General features: G+C 39.0%; 1 protein-coding gene across 3 annotated transcripts in view; it reads right to left on the reverse strand.

Moving 5' to 3' along the window:
* Window positions 1-643: 643 nt before the first annotated feature.
* Window positions 644-18,665, reverse strand: part of LOC144011554 (histidine--tRNA ligase, cytoplasmic-like) — a 29,289-nt gene continuing 11,267 nt past the window's right edge. For all 3 annotated transcript variants that reach the window (XM_077511675.1, XM_077511676.1, XM_077511677.1), the window contains exon 5: window positions 644-805. In XM_077511675.1, coding sequence (XP_077367801.1) covers window positions 659-805 — 147 coding nt within the window. In that variant the 3' untranslated portion in view covers window positions 644-658. The remainder of the gene's footprint in view (window positions 806-18,665) is intronic.

Here is an 18,665-nt window from a genome sequence, read left to right on the forward strand (position 1 = left end):
CACTCACACCCCCCCCCCTCCCACACACACACACACGAACACCCCCACACACGACTGATTACTACTACAACTACTAAATAGGGTTTAAATAGTTTGTAAAGTTTGGCAAATGTAAAATTGTTACACTGGTGATTATGGGTAAAGACATTTTTTGCCATTAAAATATTTTCCATCAAACACTGAAGGAAATGGAGTAGAAAAAAAAATACAAAATAATATTTTAAAAACATTGAAAATTATTAGTTTTGTAAATTCCCAAAATATGCAAATCCAGGGGTGCCGAATTGCAAGTATTCAACTCCCCCGTTATCTTGTATTTTTGTTAATAAAACTCTTGCTTTAGGTCCCTGGGATTACTAACCTCAAAATTAGAAGACTGCTCCTCAGATGAAGTCATTGATTAGAAAAACATCTCTTCAGAGAAAGTTATTTTGAGATTTAAATCTGTGCGTGTTTACGCAAAAGATTTCAATTTGTTCTCTTCTTCTGTCCTTAAAACAATACCGAAGTGTGAGTTTTCAGTTCCTGAATAGTCTGTTTAGTGACAGGACCTGCGTAATAGTTATGATTGTTTGCTGCATTATGTAGAACTATTCATTTCATAGTAGTTTAAAGCTCTGTCAATGCCTCAAGATCTTTAGATGACAACTCTTACAGATTAAATACAGCAGAAAAGTCTAACGGTTACCTTGATGCCCGAGTTCCAAAGTTCAGTGACAAGTTTGAGCCTCTCCTCCATCAAGTTCTTCTGCGCAGATGCCACCATCACCTGCACCTCGGTTGTGCGTATCTTTAAGGCTAAAGCCTAAAGAAAACAATTTCTATGAATCTGACAGTAACCTTCAGAATGAGTTGAAGCCAACAAGAATAATACATTGAACTAGGCCTGTTACAGAAAAAATAATAATAACTAGAGCTGCGAGCAGCTATAAAGGGCCCTCGCAGCCCGGGCCACGTTGGGGTCCTTGCACGTTGGGGTACTGGCACGTTGGGGTACTGGCAGATTGGAGTACTGGCAGATTGGAAGCGAAATTTCTTTGAAAATGGCATAATAAACCTTTACATGTAGAATATTGTTTTTGCCTGTGTGTGTGTCAAGCTCAACGGGTTTTGGTGATTGTTAAGACCTGCAAAAATCAGCGTCCTTTTTTATTTTTAGGCAATGAGTTGCCCTGATTGGTATTTTTTGTAAAAGTGTATATCATCGTCGCTCGTTGTACTCATTGCACAATGTTGCTTTTATTGTCCAAAGGTGCAATCAAAAATGAATAAAACAAAACGGAAACGTACATACGTTTGGATCGGTGTGAAGCCAGTGAACAATTTGAATGGTGGAAACTAAAAGAATATTCATAAATGACTTAGTTATCACACTTAGAATGAGTTTACATTTTTTGTACAAAATACCGTATGTGGGGTATTTTTTTTTTTATGCCTCAAGGGCTAGGTGGCGCTGTATTTATAACTGAATGTTGTCATAGAGATACCTTCAGGCCTTGATTATAAGCATACATGTCAAGTTTGGGATTTTTTGGAGCATGCACCGGGGAGTTATTAAGCATATCCTTTTTCATTGCGAAACGTGTTTACAATTTTTGTAAAAATACCGTAAGTGGGATTTTTTTTTTTCACGCATCAAGGGCTAGGTGGCGCTGTATATATAACTGAATTTTGTCATAGAGATACCTTCAGGCCTTGACTATAAACATACATGTCAAATTTGGAATTTTTTTGAGCATGTACCGGGGAGTTATTAAGCCTATCCTTTTTCATTGCGAAACACAAACTTTGATGCCCCACCCTCATCATATAGTATTCCGAAAAGTCAAGATTTTTCCGCCTGTCGTTGGCTCAGGTCTTGACATGGTCCAGGTCCAGTCTGAAGTCAGTCGGATGAAACGTGGAGGAGAAGTGGGCAAAAGTATGCCCCCTGTAAATGTGCTAAAATCGTAAAAAATGGGACATTCAAAAATTCGTAGCTCACTTCCTGTTCATTTTAGCATATGGGTCCAAGAGACTTTTTTGTAGGTCTTGGGCTCCCTCATACACCTAAAAATTTTCGGAGATGTTGCTTAAATGTACAACCGGGGCCGCTTCGTTAAAAATTTCTAGGGGGCGCTATTGAGTCATTTTTGTAAGAATAGCACAATCAACAATAAAATATTGCTCATTTTACCAGGCCAGATGTGTGTGCCAAGTTTCATGAGTTTCTGCGCATGTTTAGACCCTCAAAATTGGTGTTGTTTTCTTGGCGAACAGCGCTTAGCCACGCCCACAACGATTCACGAAAACTCACAAACTTCGTGTTGTGACATCATGAAGGACGAAACCCTCATCTGAGCAAATATGAGGTAGGTCAAGTTAACGTGTTTGGAGAAAAACGAAGAAAATTCGTAAGAAAAAAAATTGCCACTAGGTGGCGCTATTAGTAAGATGAAATATAAGTTCGTAGATGTCTTTAGGGCTGGACTCTCATCAAATGTGTGAAATTTTGAGAAGATAGGATCATCTCGGTCAACTTAATGCAGCTTTTATTGTCACGAAAAATCTTCAGACTTTGCGGCACCGTAGCGACCACGCCCTTTGGCAAAAAGTTACAATATTCGGTGTGGGGCATGATCAACGTCTTAAGGCTTTTCTGCCCAATTTTCAACTAGATCCCTTCAACGAACTCGGAACAGTAGCTAAAAACGTAAAGTATGACATTTATTGTTACCACTAGGTGGCGCTATATGTATAACTAAATTTTATCATATAGATGTTTTCAGGCCGCGACTATTACATTGCCTGAGAAGTTTGAGATTTTTTGGAGCTTGAACATGGGAGTTATTAAGCATTTGCTCTTTCTGGACAAATGAAATTTTAAAGGCAATATTTGATGCCCCGCCCCCATCATATAGTATTTCGAAAAGGCAAGACTTTTTGCCCAGTTGTTCTCTCACGTCTTGAGATGATAAATGCCAAGTTTGAAGTCAATTGGATGAAAAATGTTTGCAAAGGGGGAAAAAGCATGACCACAGTGAATGTGCCAAAATAGGCCAAAATTGGACATAAAAAAATTCATAGCTCACTTCCTGTACATTTTAGCTACATGGTCCCAATAGACTTTTTTTGTGCGTCTCGGGGTGCAACACGTGCCTGCCAATTTTCGTTGCTCTAGCTCAAACGTGCCGGGCTTGGTTTTTATTTTTTCTACGCTAGGGGGCGCTATAGAGTCGCATTGCAATGACGACTTCATAATATCACATTTTTCGCCGGGCCTGAGGAGTGTGCAAAGTTTGGTGAGTTTTCGTGAATGTTTAGGTCCTCAAAAATGCGATCGTTTGCGGAGAATAAAGAAGAAGAAGAAGAAGAAGAAGAATTTTTACAAAAACAATAGGGACCTCGCAGCGGTCGCTGCTCGGGCCCTAACTAGAGCTGCGAGCAGCTATAAAGGGCCCTCGCAGCCCGGGCCACATTGGGGTTCTTGCACGTTGGGGTACTTGCACGTTTTGGTACTGGCACATTAGGAGCAAAATTTCTTTGAACATGGCATGATAAACCTTTACATGTGGATTTTTTTTGCCAGGTGTGATGTGTGTGTCAAGCTCAATAGGTTTTGGTGATTGTTAAGATCTGCAAAAATAAGCGTCCTTTTTTATTTTTAGGGAATGAGTTGACCTGATTGGTATAGGGGGCGCTATTGAGTCATTTTTGTAAAAATAGCACAATATATGATAAAATATTACTCCTTTTACCAGGCCAGATGTGTGTGCCAAGTTTCATGAGTTTCTGTGCATGTTTAGACCTTCAAAATTGGCGTTTTCTTGGCGAACAGTGCTTAGCCACGCCCACAGATTTTCGCGAAAACTCACAAACTTCGTGTTGTGACATCATGAAGGCCAAAACCCTCTTCTGAGCAAATATGAGGTAGGTCCAGTTAACGTGTTTGGAGAAAAACGTTGAAGAAAATTTGTAAGAAAAAAAATTGCCACTAGGTGGCGCTATAAGTAAGATGAAATCTAAGTTTGTAGATGTGTTAAGGGCTGGAGTCTCATCAAATGTGTGAAATTTTGAGAAGATTGGACCATCTGGGTCAAGTTAAAGCAGCTTTTATTCTCACGAAAAATTATCAGACTTTGCGGCACCGTAACGGCCACGCCCTTTGGCGAAAAGTTACAATATTCGGTGTGGGGCATGATCAACATCTTAAGGCGTTTCTGACTAATTAGGGCCCGAGCAGCGACTGCTGCGAGGTCCCTATTGTTTTTGTAAAAATTATTAGGGCCCGAGCAGCGACCGCTGCAAGGTCCCTATTGTTTTTCGTTCGAATTATTATTATTATTATTATTAGGGCCCGAGCAGCGACCGCTGCGAGGTCCCTCTTGTTTTTGTAAGAATTCTTCTTCTTCTTCTTCTCCGTAAACGATCGCATTTTTGAGGGCCTAAACATTTACGAAAACTCACCAAACTTTGCAGTCTCTTCGGGCCCGGCGAAAAATTTGATATTATGTAGTTGTCATAACAACGCGACTCTATAGCGCCACCTAGCGTAGAAAAATAAAAACCAACCCCGGCCCGTTTGAGCGAGAGCTACGAAAATTGGCAGGCACGTGTAGCACCCCGAGACGCACAAAAAAGTAATTGGAAGCCATTTCCTAAAATGTACAGGAAGTGAGCTATGAATTTTTGAATGTCCAATTTTGGCCCATTTTGGCACATTCACTGTGGTCATACTTTTACCCCCTTTGCAAATATTTTTCAGCCAGTTGACTTCAAACTTGCCATGTATCATCTCAAGACCCGAGACAACAACTGGGTAAAAAATCTTGACTTTTTGAAATACTATATGACGGGGGCGGGGCATCAAATATTGCCTTTCAAATTTCATTTGTCCAGAAAGACAAAATGCTTAACAACTCCCATGTACAAGCTCCAAAAAATCTCAAACTTCTCATGCAAATTAATAGTCACGGCCTGAAAACATCTATATGATAAAATTCAGTTACATATATAGCGCCACCTAGTGGTGACAATAAATGTCATACTTTACGTTTTTAGCTACTGTGCCAACCTCTTTGAAGGGATCCAGGTGAAAAATGGTCAGAAAAGCCTTAAGATGTTGATCATGCCCCACACAGAATATTGTAACTTTCCGCCAAAGGGCGTGGCCGCGACGGTGCCGCAAAGTCTGGTAATTTTTCGCGGCAATAAAAGCTGCTTTAACTTGACCCAGATGATCCTATCTTCTCAAAATTTCACACATTTGATGAGAGTCCAGCCCTTAAGACATCTACGAACTTATATTACATCTTACTGATAGCGCCACCTACTGGCAATTTTCTTTCTTACGATTTTTCTTCAATGCTTTTCTCCAACCACATAAACTGCACCTACCTCATATTTGCTCAGGTGAGGGTTTCGGTCTTCATGATGTCACAGCGCAAAGTTTGTAAGTTTTCGCAAATCGCTGTGGGCGTGGCTAAGCGCTGTTCGCCAAGAAAACAACACCAATTTTGAGGGCCTAAACCAACGCAGAAACACATGAAACTTGGCACACACATCTGGCCTGGCAAAATGAGCAATATTTTATCCTGGATCGTGCTATTTTTACAAAAATGACTCAATAGCGCCCCCTAGAAAGATTTAATGAAGCAGCCCCGGTTGTACGTTTAAGCAAGATCTACGAAAATTTTTAGGTGTATGAGGGAGCCCAAGACCTACAAAAAAGTCTCTTGGACCCATATGCTAAAATGAACAGGAAGTGAGCTACGAATTTTTGAATGTCCCATTTTTTACGATTTTAGCAAATTTACAGGGGGCATACTTCTGCCCACTTCTCCTACACGTTTCATCCGACTGACTTCAGACTTGACCTGGGCCATGTCAAGACCTGAGCCAACGACAGGGGAAAAAAATCTTGACTTTTCGAAATACTATATGATGAGGACGGGGCATCAAAATTTGTGTTTCGCAATGAAAAGATATGCTTAATAACTCCCCGGTACATTCTCCAAAAAATCCCAAACTTGACATGTATGTTTATAGTAAAGGCCTGAAGCCATCTCTATGACAACATTCAGTTATATATGCAGCGCCACCTAGCCCTTGAGGCATGAAAAAAAAATACCCCACTTACGGTATTCCTACAAATAATGTAAACTCATTCTAAGTGTGATAACTAAGTCATTTATGAATATTCTTTTAGTTTCCACCACTCAAAATGTTCACTGGCATCAGACCTAACCAAACACATATTTTTGTTATTTAGTTTTATGTATTTTTGATAGCCTCTATGGACATTAAAAGCAATATCGTGAATGACGGATATGCTTAATAACTCCCAGGTACATGCTCCAAAAAATCCCTAGGGGTGGGACAAAAAACCGATTCGACCGAACCATCGGTCGTCAAGGGGAGCTAAACGACCGTATCGGTAGCAGACTTGTCAATAGATACAAAATCCGCCGGGAATCCTTAGATACATTGCTTGTAAAGCTGTGGACCGGATATCGCGTGGCTGTGAATCGGTTGCGAGTGAGGCTTTATGGTTTTCATAACAATAGCAAGAGTTCTGCGCCGTGCTCTACTTGTTTTGTTTACATTTCAGTAGCATCACTATTCAAGCTACTTCCCTGTTTACAGAGAGCTAGCAAAGTAGCGCTCAGAGACGCTTCATTCCCCGGATGTTGTAAACATAATGCAAAGACGTTACGCACCTTGGGAAGGAGCCTACCGTCAACGCGGTGCTCGCGACACGGCGCGCGCGCGCGCACAACGAGTGACAACATGCAACAGTTAGCAGAAGCTAACCCATTGCTATCGAGTCCTCTCGGTGCACTTGTATGTCCTGGGCCGGCGTTGGTACTGCGCGCGAGCCAAAAAGAATAACTCCCGTGACGATCCAATGCATGGATTCAAACGAAACAGGTATGTCCCACAGCCAACACACCAGCTATGCTAAAAGCACACTGCAAGTATCTAATTTCTCAGTTTGTGGCTCCCTGTCAATGTATACAACTAGCATGAGCATTAGATAGGAGAACTGAGACGTGCCCGTGATTACGTCATCAAACGCAAAATGGACAGCCCAAAAAAACAAAACATAAACAGTCGTGATTCCGTGGTCATCATCTTGTCTCAGATTAAAAAAAACAAAAAGATGTCATACATTAACCAAAAATGAATATGATGGCAAAATAAAAACAAATATTGTTAAAAACAAAAATTGTTGATAAAAAGGGAAGGGCACTTTTGGAAATATTTTTTGATATATTAAGTGGTTAAAATGTGTTTGATAGATTTATTGTTCCATAAGGTGGCTTCATATTTCTTTTGGCTGGACGGTAGGTTTATTTCATGTCTTAAATTTATGTTTCTGAAATACTTCACAATGTGCACATATTCTGTTTAATTGTGTTGGTGTCTTTTTAAAGGTTAAATATTTATATTTCAAATTGAATTATCAGCCTTTTTTTCCTGATCCTTATTTTGAATAAAAAAAAAATAAAAAATAAAAAACAATTATAACTCTCAATAACGACTAATAAATATTTAACCTGGTACATTTTTCAGTCATATCGCCCAGCCCTTTGTTGCGGTCCATTTAAATAATTGATTCAATATATAAAAATATAGATGATATTTTTGTTTTTTTTGTTTTTTTAAAACACATTTGTAGATACTGTAAAAATTTGTGGTGTTTTAAGATTAATGTTTACAAGCAACAAATGTCAATATAAGTTTTGAATATTGAAATGAATCGTATCGAATCGAAAATCATATCGTTCCCAAACTTAATCGAACCGCATCGAACCGTTCTGTTCTGAAAGATAATCGTTTTTCAATCGAATCGCAACCTGTCTATCGAGATACATATCGAATCGGCCTCATGTCAGAGATTCCCACCCCTAAAAATCCCATACTTGAAATGTATATTTATAGTCAAGGCCTGAAGGTATCTCTATGACAAAATTCAGTTATAAATACAGCGCCACCTCGTCCTTGAGGCAAAAAAAAAAAAATGCCTCACTTACGGTATTTTTACAAAAATTGTAAAGTTATTGTAAGTGTGATAACTAAGTCATTTATGAATATTCTTTTACTTTCCACCACTCAATATGTTCACTGGCATCAGACCGACCCAAACATATGTGCTTTTTTATTTAGTTTCATTTATTTATTTTTTGATCGCCTCTATGGACAATAAAAGCAATATTGTGCAATGAGTACGAGCGATGATGTGTATATGTACCTTTACAAAAAATACCAATCAGGGCAACTCATTGCCTAAAAATAAAAAAAGACGCTGATTTTTGCACATCTTAATCACCAAAACCCATTGAGCTTGACACAATCATCACACCTGGGAAAAAAAAATAAAATCCACATAATGGTTTATCATGCCATTTTCAAAAAAATTCTGTTTCCAATGTGCCAGTGCCCCAACGTGCAAGTACCCCAACGTGGCCCAGGCTGCGAGGGCCCTTTATAGCTGCTCGCAGCTCTAGTTCTTCTTCTTGTTCTTTATTCTCCGCAAACGATCGCATTTTTGAGGGCCTAAACATTTACGAAAACTCACCGAAATTTGCACACTCTTCGGGCCCTGCGAAAAATTTGATATTCTGATGTTGTCATAACAACGAGACTCTATAGCTCCTCTAGCATAAAAAAATAGAAAACAATCCCGGCACGTCTGACCTAGAGCTACGAAATTTGTACAGGAAGTGAGTTATCAATTTTTGAATGTCCAATTTTGGCCCATTTTTGCATATTCACTGTGGTCATACTTTTCCCCCCTTTGCAAACAGTTTTAATCCGATTGACTTCAAACTTGGCATGTATTATCTCAAGACCTGAGACAACAACTGGGCAAAATATCTTTACTTTTCGGAATACTATATGACGGGTAGGGGTGTTAAAAAAAATCGATTCGGCGATATATCGCGATACTACATCGCGCGATTCTCGAATCGATTCAATTTAAAAAAAAAACGATTTTTTTTTTTTTTTTTTTTTTTTAAGAGCTCAGAATTGTTCATTCGGTAGTCTTACCGATTCAATGTCTTATCATATTGCCTTTTTTTTTTTTTTTTGTGTGTGTGTGAATCGATTTTTAAACTTCCATTTTTAATGGAAAAATATTCAACAAAACGTCTGACTTCGGGTTAGGATTCACACCTTGAGCATGGAAGAATGTTATATGAACGGAACATTAAGCCTTAATATTTTATTTTAATGCTGTTCAAACATGAAACAGATTACAACCTCTATGAGACTGAAATTTCAGATAAATAAATAATACATTTTCATATAAATCTTACACTACAAGCTTACTGATTAGTATTTTCTAAATTTAAATGAAAAAAAATCGCAACAATCGACTTATAAATTCGTATCGGGATTAATCGGTATCGAATCGAGACACGAATCGAATCGTCAGGTACTAGGCAATTCACACCCCTAATGACGGGGGTGGGGCATCAAATATTGCCTTTAAAATTTCATTTGTCCACAAAGACAAAATGGTTAATAACTCCCATGTGCAAGCTCCAAAAAATCTCAAACTTCTCATGCAACTTAATAGTCACGGCCTGAAAACATCTATATAATAAAATTCAGTTATATATTTAGCGCCACCGAGTGGTGACAATAAATGTCATACTTTACGTTTTTAGCTACTGTGCCTAGCTCGTTGAAGGGATCCAGTTGAAAATTGGTCAGAAAAGCCTTAAGATGTTGAACATGCCCCACACCGAATATTTTAACTTTTCGCCAAAGGGCGTGGCCGTTACGGTGTCGCAAAATCTGATAATTTTTCGTGACAATAAAAGTTGCTTTAACTTGACCCAGATGATCCTATCTCCTCAAAATTTCACACATTTGATGAGAGTCCAGCCCTTAAGACATCTACGAACTTATATTTCATCTTACTTAAAGCGCCACCTAGTGGCATTTTTTTTTTTCTTACGAATTTTCTTCAACGTTTCTCTCCAAGCACGTTAACTGGACCTACCTCATATTTGCTCAGAAGAGGGTTTCGACCTTCATGATGTCACAACACGAAGTTTGTGAGTTTTCGCGAAACGCTGTGGGCGTGGCGAAGCACTGTTCGCCAAGAAAACAACGCCGATTTTGAGGGTCTAAACATGCACAGAAACTCATGAAACTTGGCACACACATCTGGCCTGGTAAAATGAGTAATATTTTATCATGTATTGTGCTATTTTTACAAAAATGACTCAATAGCGCCCCCTAGAAATTTTTAACGAAGCAGCCCCGGTTGTACGTTTAAGCAAGAACGACGAATATTTTTAGGTGTATGAGGGAGCCCAAGACCTACAAAAAAAGTCTCTTGGACCCATATGCTAAAATGAACAGGAAGTGAGCTACGAATTTTTAAATGTCCCATTTTTGATGATTTTTGCACATTTACAGGGGGCATACTTTTACCCACTTCTCCTACACGTTTCATCCGACTGACTTCAGACTTGACCTGGACCATGTCAAGACCTGAGCAAACGACGGGCAGAAAAATATTGACTTTTCGGAATACGATATGATGAGGGCGGGGCATCAAATTTTGTGTTTCGCAATGAAAAAGGATATGCTTAATAACTCCACGGTACATGCTCCAAAAAATCCCACACTTGACATGTATGTTTATAGTCAAGGCCTGAAGGTATCTCTATGACAATATTCAGTTACATATGGAGCGCCACCTAGCCCTTGAGGCGTGAAAAAAAAATACCCCACATATGGTATTTTTACAAAAATTGTAAACTCATTGTAAGTGTGATAACTAAGTCATTTATGAATATTCTTTTAGTTTCCACCACTCAAAATGTTCACTGGCATCAGACCTATCCAAACATGCATACTTTTTTATTTAATTTGATTTAATTTTGATAGCCTCTATGGACAATAAAAGCAACATTGTGCAATGAGTACGAGCGATGATGGGTACATATATTTTTCCAAAAAATACCAATCAGGGCAACTTATTGCCTAAAAATAAAAATGGGTGTTAATTTTTGCAGATCTTAACGTTCAACAAAACCCATTGAGCTTGAAACATTCATCACACCTGCCAAAGAAAATCCACATGTAAAGGTTTATCATGCCATTTTCAAAGAAATTCTGCTTCCAATGTGACAGTACCCCAACGTGCCAGTCCCCCAACGTGCAAGTACCCCAACGTGGCACGGGCTGCGAGGGCCCTTTATAGCTGCTCGCAGCTCTAGTTTTCAACTGGATCCCTTCAACGACATCGGCACAGTAGCTAAAAACGTAAAGTGTGACATTTATTATAACCACTAGGTGGCGCTATATATATAACCGAATTTTTTCGTATATATGTTTTCAGGCCATGACTATTAAGTTGCATGAGAAGTTTGAGATTTTTTGGAGCTTGTACATGGGAGTTGTTTAGCATTTTGTCTTTCTGGAAAAATGAAATTTTAAAGGCAATATTTGATGCCCCGCCCCCGTCATATAGTATTCCGAAAAGTCAAGATTTTTGGCCCACTTGTTGTCTTTGGTCTTGAGATGATACATGCCAAGTTTGAAGTCAATTGGATGAAAAATGTTTGCAAAGGGGAGAAAAGCATGACCACAGTGAATGTGCCAAAATAGGCCAAAATTTGACATTAAAAAATTCATAGCTCACTTCCTGTACATTTTAGCTACATGGTCCCAATTGACTTTTTGTGCATCCCGGGGTACTACACGTGCCTACAAATTTTCGTAGCTCTAGGTCAAACATGCCGGGATTGGTTTTTATTTTTCTATGCTAGGGGGCGCTATAGAGTCGCATTGTTATGACAACTTCATAATATCAAATTTTCGCCGGGCCCAAGGAGTGTGAAAAGTTTGGTGAGTTTTCGGAAATGTTTAGGTCCTCAAAAATGCGATCGTTTACGGAGAATAATAATAATAATAATAACTAGAGCTGCGAGCAGCTATAAAGGGCCCTCGCAGCCCGGGCCACATTGGGGTACTTGCACGTTGGGGTACTTGCATGTTGGGGTACTCGCACATTGGGGTACTGGCACATTAGGAGCAAAATTTCTTTGAACATGGCATGATAAACATTTACATGTGGTTTTTTTTTGCCAGGTGTGATGTGTGTGTCAAGCTCAATGGGTTTTGGTGATTGTTAAGATCTGCAAAAATCAGCGTCTTTTTTTATTTTTTGGGAATGAGGTGACCTGATTGGTATTTTTTGTAAAAGTATATATACCCATCATCGCTCGTACTCATTGCATGATGTTGCTTTTATTGTCCATAGAGGCTATCAAAAATAAATAAAACAAAATAAAAAAGTACATATGTTTGGATCGGTTTGATACCAGTTAACATCTTGAGTAGTGGAAAGTAAAAGAATATTCATAAATGACTTAGTTATAATACTTACAATGAGTTTACAAATTTTGTACAAAATACCGTGTTTTTTTTTTTTATGCCTCAAGGACTAGGTGGCGCTGTATTAAAAACTGAATTTTGTCATAGAGTTACCTTCAGGCCTTGACTAGAAATATACATGTCAAGTTTGGGATTTTTTTGAAGCATCTACCGGGGAGTTATTCAGCATATCCTTCATTCACGATACTGATTTTAATGTCCATAAAGGCTATCAAAAATAAATAAAACTAAATAAAAAATACACATGTTTGGATAGGTCTGATGCCAGTGAACATTTTGAGTGGTGGAAAGTAAAAGAATATTCATAAATGACTGATTTATCACACTGAGAATGAGTTTACAATTTTGGTAAAAATATCGTAAGAGGGGTATTTTTTTTTTCTGCCTCAAGGGCTAGGTGGCGCTGCATATATAACTGAATGTTGTCATAGAGATAGCTTCAGGCCTTGACGATAAACATACATGTCAAGTTTGGGATTTTTTGGAGCATGTACCGGGGAGTTATCAAGCATATCCTTTTTCATTGCGAAACGTGTTTACAATTTTTGTAAAAATACCGTAAGTGGGGTATTTTTTTTTTCATGCCTCAAGGGCTAGGTGGCGCTGCATATATAACTGAATGTTGTCATAGAGATAGCTTCAGGCCTTGATTATAAGCATACATGTCAAGTGTGGGATTTTTTTTGGAGCATGTACCGTGGAGTTATTAAGCATATCCTTCATTCACGATATTGCTTTTAATGTCCACAGAGGCTATCAAAAATAAAAAAAAATATATATATGTTTGGATAAGTCTGATGCCAGTGAACATTTTGAGTGGTGGAAACTAAAAGAATATTCATAAATGACTTAGTTATCACACTTAGAATGAGTTTACCTTTTTTGTACAAAATACCGTATGTGGGGTATTTTTTTTTTATGCCTCAAGGGCTAGGTGGCGCTGCATATATAACTGAATGTTGTCATAGAGATAGCTTCAGGCCTTGACGATAAACATACATGTCAAGTTTGGGATTTTTTGGAGCATGTACCGGGGAGTTATTAAGCATATCCTTTTTCAGTGCGAAACACAAATTTTGATGCCCCGCCTTCATCATATAGTATTTCGAAAGGTCAAGATTTTTCCCCCTGTCGTTGGCTCAGGACTTGACATGGTCCAGGTCAAGTCTTAACTCAGTCAGATGAAACGTGTAGGAGAAGTGGGCAAAAGTCTGCCCCCTGTGAATGTGCAAAAATTGTCAAAAATGGGACATTCAAAAATTCGTAGCTCACTTCCTGTTCATTTTAGCATATGGGTCCAAGAGACTTTTTTTGTAGGTCTTGGGCTCCCTCATACACCTAAAAATATTCGTCGTTCTTGCTTAAACGTACAACCGGGGCTGCTTCGTTAAAAACTTCTAGGGGGCGCTATTGAGTCATTTTTGTAAAAATAGCACAATCAACAATAAAATATTGCTCATTTTACCAGGCCAGATGTGTGTGCCAAGTTTCATGAGTTTCTGTGCATGTTTAGACCCTCAAAACTGGCGTTATTTTCTTGGCGAACAGCACTTAGCCACACCCACAGTAATTCGCGAAAACTCACAAACTTCGTGTTGTGACATCATGAAGGCCGAAACCCTCATCTGAGCAAATATGAGGTAGGTCCAGTTAACGTGTTTGGAGAAAAACGTAGAAGAAAATTCGTAAGAAAAAAAATTGCCACTAGGTGGCGCTATCAGTTAGATGAAATATAAGTCAGTAGATGTCTTTAGGGCTGGACTCTCATCAAATGTGTGAAATTTTGAGAAGATAGGATCATCTCGGTCAAGTTAATGCAGCTTTTATTTTCACGAAAAATCTTCAGACTTTGCGTCACCGTAGCGGCCACGCCCTTTGGCGAAAAGTTACAATATTCGGTGTGGGGCATGATCAACATCTTAAGGCTTTTCTGACCAATTTTCAAATGGATCCCTTCAACAAGCTCAGCACAGTAGCTAAAAACGTAAAGTATGACATTTATTGTAACCACTAGGTGGCGCTATATGTATAACTGAATTTTGTCATATAGATGTTTTCAGGCCGTGACTATTACGTTGCCTGAGAAGTTTGAGATTTTTTGGAGCTTGAACATGGGAGTTATTAAGCATTTGCTCTTTCTGGACAAATGAAATTTTAAAGGCAATATTTGATGCCCCGCCCCCGTCATATAGTATTTCAAAAAGGCAAGATGTTTTGCCCAGTTGTTCTCTCAGGTCTTGAGATGATAAATGCCAAGTTTGAAGTCAATTGGATGAAAAATGTTTGCAAAGGGGGAAAAAGCATGACCACAGTGAATGTGCCAAAATAGGCCAAAATTGGACATAAAAAAATTCATAGCTCACTTCCTGTACATTTTAGCTACATGGTCCCAATAGACTTTTTTTGTGCGTCTCGGGGTGCTACACGTGCCTGCCAATTTTTGTTGCTCGAGCTCAAACGTGCCGGGCTTGGTTTTTATTTTTCTACGCTAGGGGGCGCTATCGAGTCGCATTGTTATGACGACTTAATATCAAATTTTTCGCCGGGCCTGAGGAGTGTGCAAAGTTCTGTGAGTTTTCGTGAATGTTTAGGTACCCAAAATCGCGATCGTTTGCGGAGAATAAAGAAGAAGAAGAAGAAGAAGAAGAACTAGAGCTGCGATCAGCTATAAAGGGCCCTCGCAGCCCGGGCCACGTTGGGGTCCTTGCACGTTGGGGTACTTGCACGTTGGGGTACTGGCACGTTGGGGTACTGGCATATTGGAAGCAAAATTTCTTTGAAAATGGCATAATAAACGTTTACATGTAGAATATTTTTTTGCCAGTGTGTGTGTCAAGCTCAACGGGTTTTGGTGATTGTTAAGACCTGCAAAAATCAGCGTCCTTTTTTATTTTTAGGCATTGAGTTGCCCTGATTGGTATTTTTTTGTAAAAGTGTATATACACATCATCGCTCGTTGTACTCATTGCACAATGTTACTTTTATTGTCCAAAGGGGCAATCAAAAATGAATAAAACAAAATGGAAACGTACATACGTTTGGATCGGTGTGAAGCCAATGAACAATTTGAGTGGTGGAAACTAAAAGAATATTCATAAATGACTTAGTTATCACACTTAGAATGGGTGTACATTTTTTGTACAAAATACCGTATGTGGGGTATTTTATTTTTTTTATATATAAGCCTCAAGGGCTAGGTGGCGCTGTATTTATAACTGAATGTTGTCAAAGAGATACCTTCAGGCCTTGATTATAAGCATACATGTCAAGTGTGGGATTTTTTTTTGGAGCATGTACCGTGGAGTTATTAAGCATATCCTTCATTCACGATATTGCTTTTAATGTCCATAGAGGCTATCAAAAATAAATAAAAATATATATATGTTTGGATAAGTCTGATGCCAGTGAACATTTTGAGTGGTGGAAACTAAAAGAATATTCATAAATGACTTAGTTATCACACTTAGAATGAGTTTACATTTTTTGTACAAAATACCGTATGTGGGGTATTTTTTTTTCATGCCTCAAGGGCTAGGTGGCGCTGCATATATAACTGAATGTTGTCATAGAGATAACTTCAGGCCTTGACGATAAACATACATGTCAAGTTTGGGATTTTTTGGAGCATGTACCGGGGAGTTATCAAGCATATCCTTTTTCATTGCGAAACACACATTTTGATGCCCCGCCCTCATCATATAGTATTTCGAAAAGTCAAAATTTTCCCCCCTGTCGTTGGTTCAGGTCTTGACATGGTCCAGGCCAAGTCTTAACTCAGTCGGATGAAACGTGTAGGAGAAGTGGGCAAAAGTCTGCCCCCTGTGAATGTGCAAAAATCGTCAAAAATGGGACATTCAAAAATTCGTAGCTCACTTCCTCTTCATTTTAGCATATGGGTACAAGAGACTTTTTTGTAGGTCTTGGGCTCCCTCATACACCTAAAAATATTCGTCGTTCTTGCTTAAACGTACAACCGGGGCTGCTTCGTTAAAGATTTCGAGGGGGCGCTATTGAGTCATTTTTGTAAAAATAGCACAATCAACAATAACATATTGCTCATTTTACCAGGCCAGATGTGTGTGCCAAGTTTCAGGAGTTTTTGTGCCAGTTTAGGCCCTCAAAATTGGTGTTGTTTTCTTGGCGAACAGCGCTTAGCCACGCCCACAGCGATTCGCGAAAACTCACAAACTTCGTATTGTGACATCATGAAGACCGAAACCCTCATCTGAGCAAATATGAGGTAGGTGCAGTTAATGGGGTTGGAGAAAAACATTGAAGAAAAATCGTAAGAAATAAAAATGGCCAGTAGGTGGCGCTATCAGTAAGATGAAATATAAGTACGTAGATGTCTTAAGGGCTGGACTCTCATCAAATGTGTGAAATTTTGAGAAGATAGGATCATCTGGGTCAAGTTAAAGCAGCTTTTATTGCCACGAAAAATTACCAGACTTTGCGGCACCGTAGCGGCCACGCCCTTTGGCGAAAAGTTACAATATTCGGTGTGGGGCATGATCAACATCTTAAGGCTTTTTTGACCAATTTTCAAATGGATCCCTTCAACAAGCTCAGCACAGTAGCTAAAAACGTAAAGTATGACATTTATTGTAACCACTAGGTGGCGCTATATGTATAACTGAATTTTATCATATAGATGTTTTCAGGCCGTGACTATTACGTTGCCTGAGAAGTTTGAGATTTTTGGAGCTTGAACATGGGAGTTATTAAGCATTTGCTCTTTCTGGACAAATGAAATTTTAAAGGCAATATTTGATGCCCCGCCCCCGTCATATAGTATTTCAAAAAGGCAAGATGTTTTGCCCAGTTGTTCTCTCAGGTCTTGAGATGATAAATGCCAAGTTTGAAGTCAATTGGATGAAAAATGTTTGCAAAGGGGGAAAAAGCATGACCACAGTGAATGTGCCAAAATGGGCCAAAATTGGACATTCAAAAATTCATAGCTCACTCCCTGTAAATTTTAGGAAATGGCTGCCACTGACTTTTTTTTGCGTCTCGGGGTGCTACACGTGCCTGCCAATTTTCGTAGCTCTCGGTCAAACGCGCCGGGATTGGTTTTTATTTCTCTACGCTAGGTGGCGCTATTGAGTCTCGTTGTTATGACAACTTCATAATATCACATTTTTCGCCGGGCCCGAAGAGATTGCAAGGTTTGGTGAGTTTTCGTAAATGTTTAGGTCCTCAAAAATGCGATCGTTTACGGAGAAGAAGAATAATAATAATTCTTAGAAAAACAAGAGGGACCTCGCAGCGGTCGCTGCTCGGGCCCTAATAATAATAATAATAATTTTTACAAAAACAATAGGGACCTCGCAGCGGTCGCTGCTTGGGCCCTAATAATAATAATAATAATAATAATAATTTTTACAAAAACAATAGGGACCTCGCAGCGGTCGCTGCTCGGGCCCTAACTAGAGCTGCGAGCAGCTATAAAGGGCCCTCGCAGCCCGGGCCACGATGGGGTACTTGCACGTTGGGGTACTTGCACATTGGAAGCAGAATTTCTTTGAAAATGGCATGATACACCATTACATGTGGATTTGTATTTTTTTTGCGAGGTGTGATGAGTGTGTCAAGCTCAATGGGTTTTGGTGATTGTTAAGATCTGCAAAAATCAGCGTCTTTTTTTTAGTTTTAGGCAATGAGTTGCCCTGATTGGTATTTTTCGTAAAAGTATATATACACACACAATATCGCTCGTACTCATTGCACAAAGTTGCTTTTAATGTCCATAGAGGCTATCAAAAATACATAAAACTAAATAACAAAAATATGTGAACATTTTGAGTGGTGGAAAGTAAAAGAATATTCACAAATGACTTAGTTATCACACTTAGAATGAGTTTAAATTTTTTGTAATAATACCGTAAGTGGGGTATTTTTTTTTCATGCCTCAAGGGCTAGGTGGCGCTGCATATATAACTGAATGTTGTCATAGAGATAGCTTCAGGCATTGACTATAAACATACATGTCAAGTTTGGGATTTTTTGGAGCATGTACCGGGGAGTTATTAAGCATATTATTTTTCATTGCGAAACCAAATTTTGATGCCCCGCCCTCATCATATAGTATTTCAAAAAGTCAAGATTTTTTCCCCTGTCGTTGGCTCAGGTCTTGACATGGCCGAGGTCAAGTCTGAAGTCAGTCGGATGAAACGTGTCGGAGAAGTGGGCAAAAGTATGACCCCTGTAAATTTGCTAAAATCGTCAAAAATGGGACAATCCAAAATTTGTAGCTCACTTCCTGT

The sequence above is a fragment of the Festucalex cinctus genome, unplaced genomic scaffold (genome assembly GCF_051991245.1).
Source record: "Festucalex cinctus isolate MCC-2025b unplaced genomic scaffold, RoL_Fcin_1.0 HiC_scaffold_290, whole genome shotgun sequence".
NCBI classification, from domain to species: domain Eukaryota; kingdom Metazoa; phylum Chordata; class Actinopteri; order Syngnathiformes; family Syngnathidae; genus Festucalex; species Festucalex cinctus.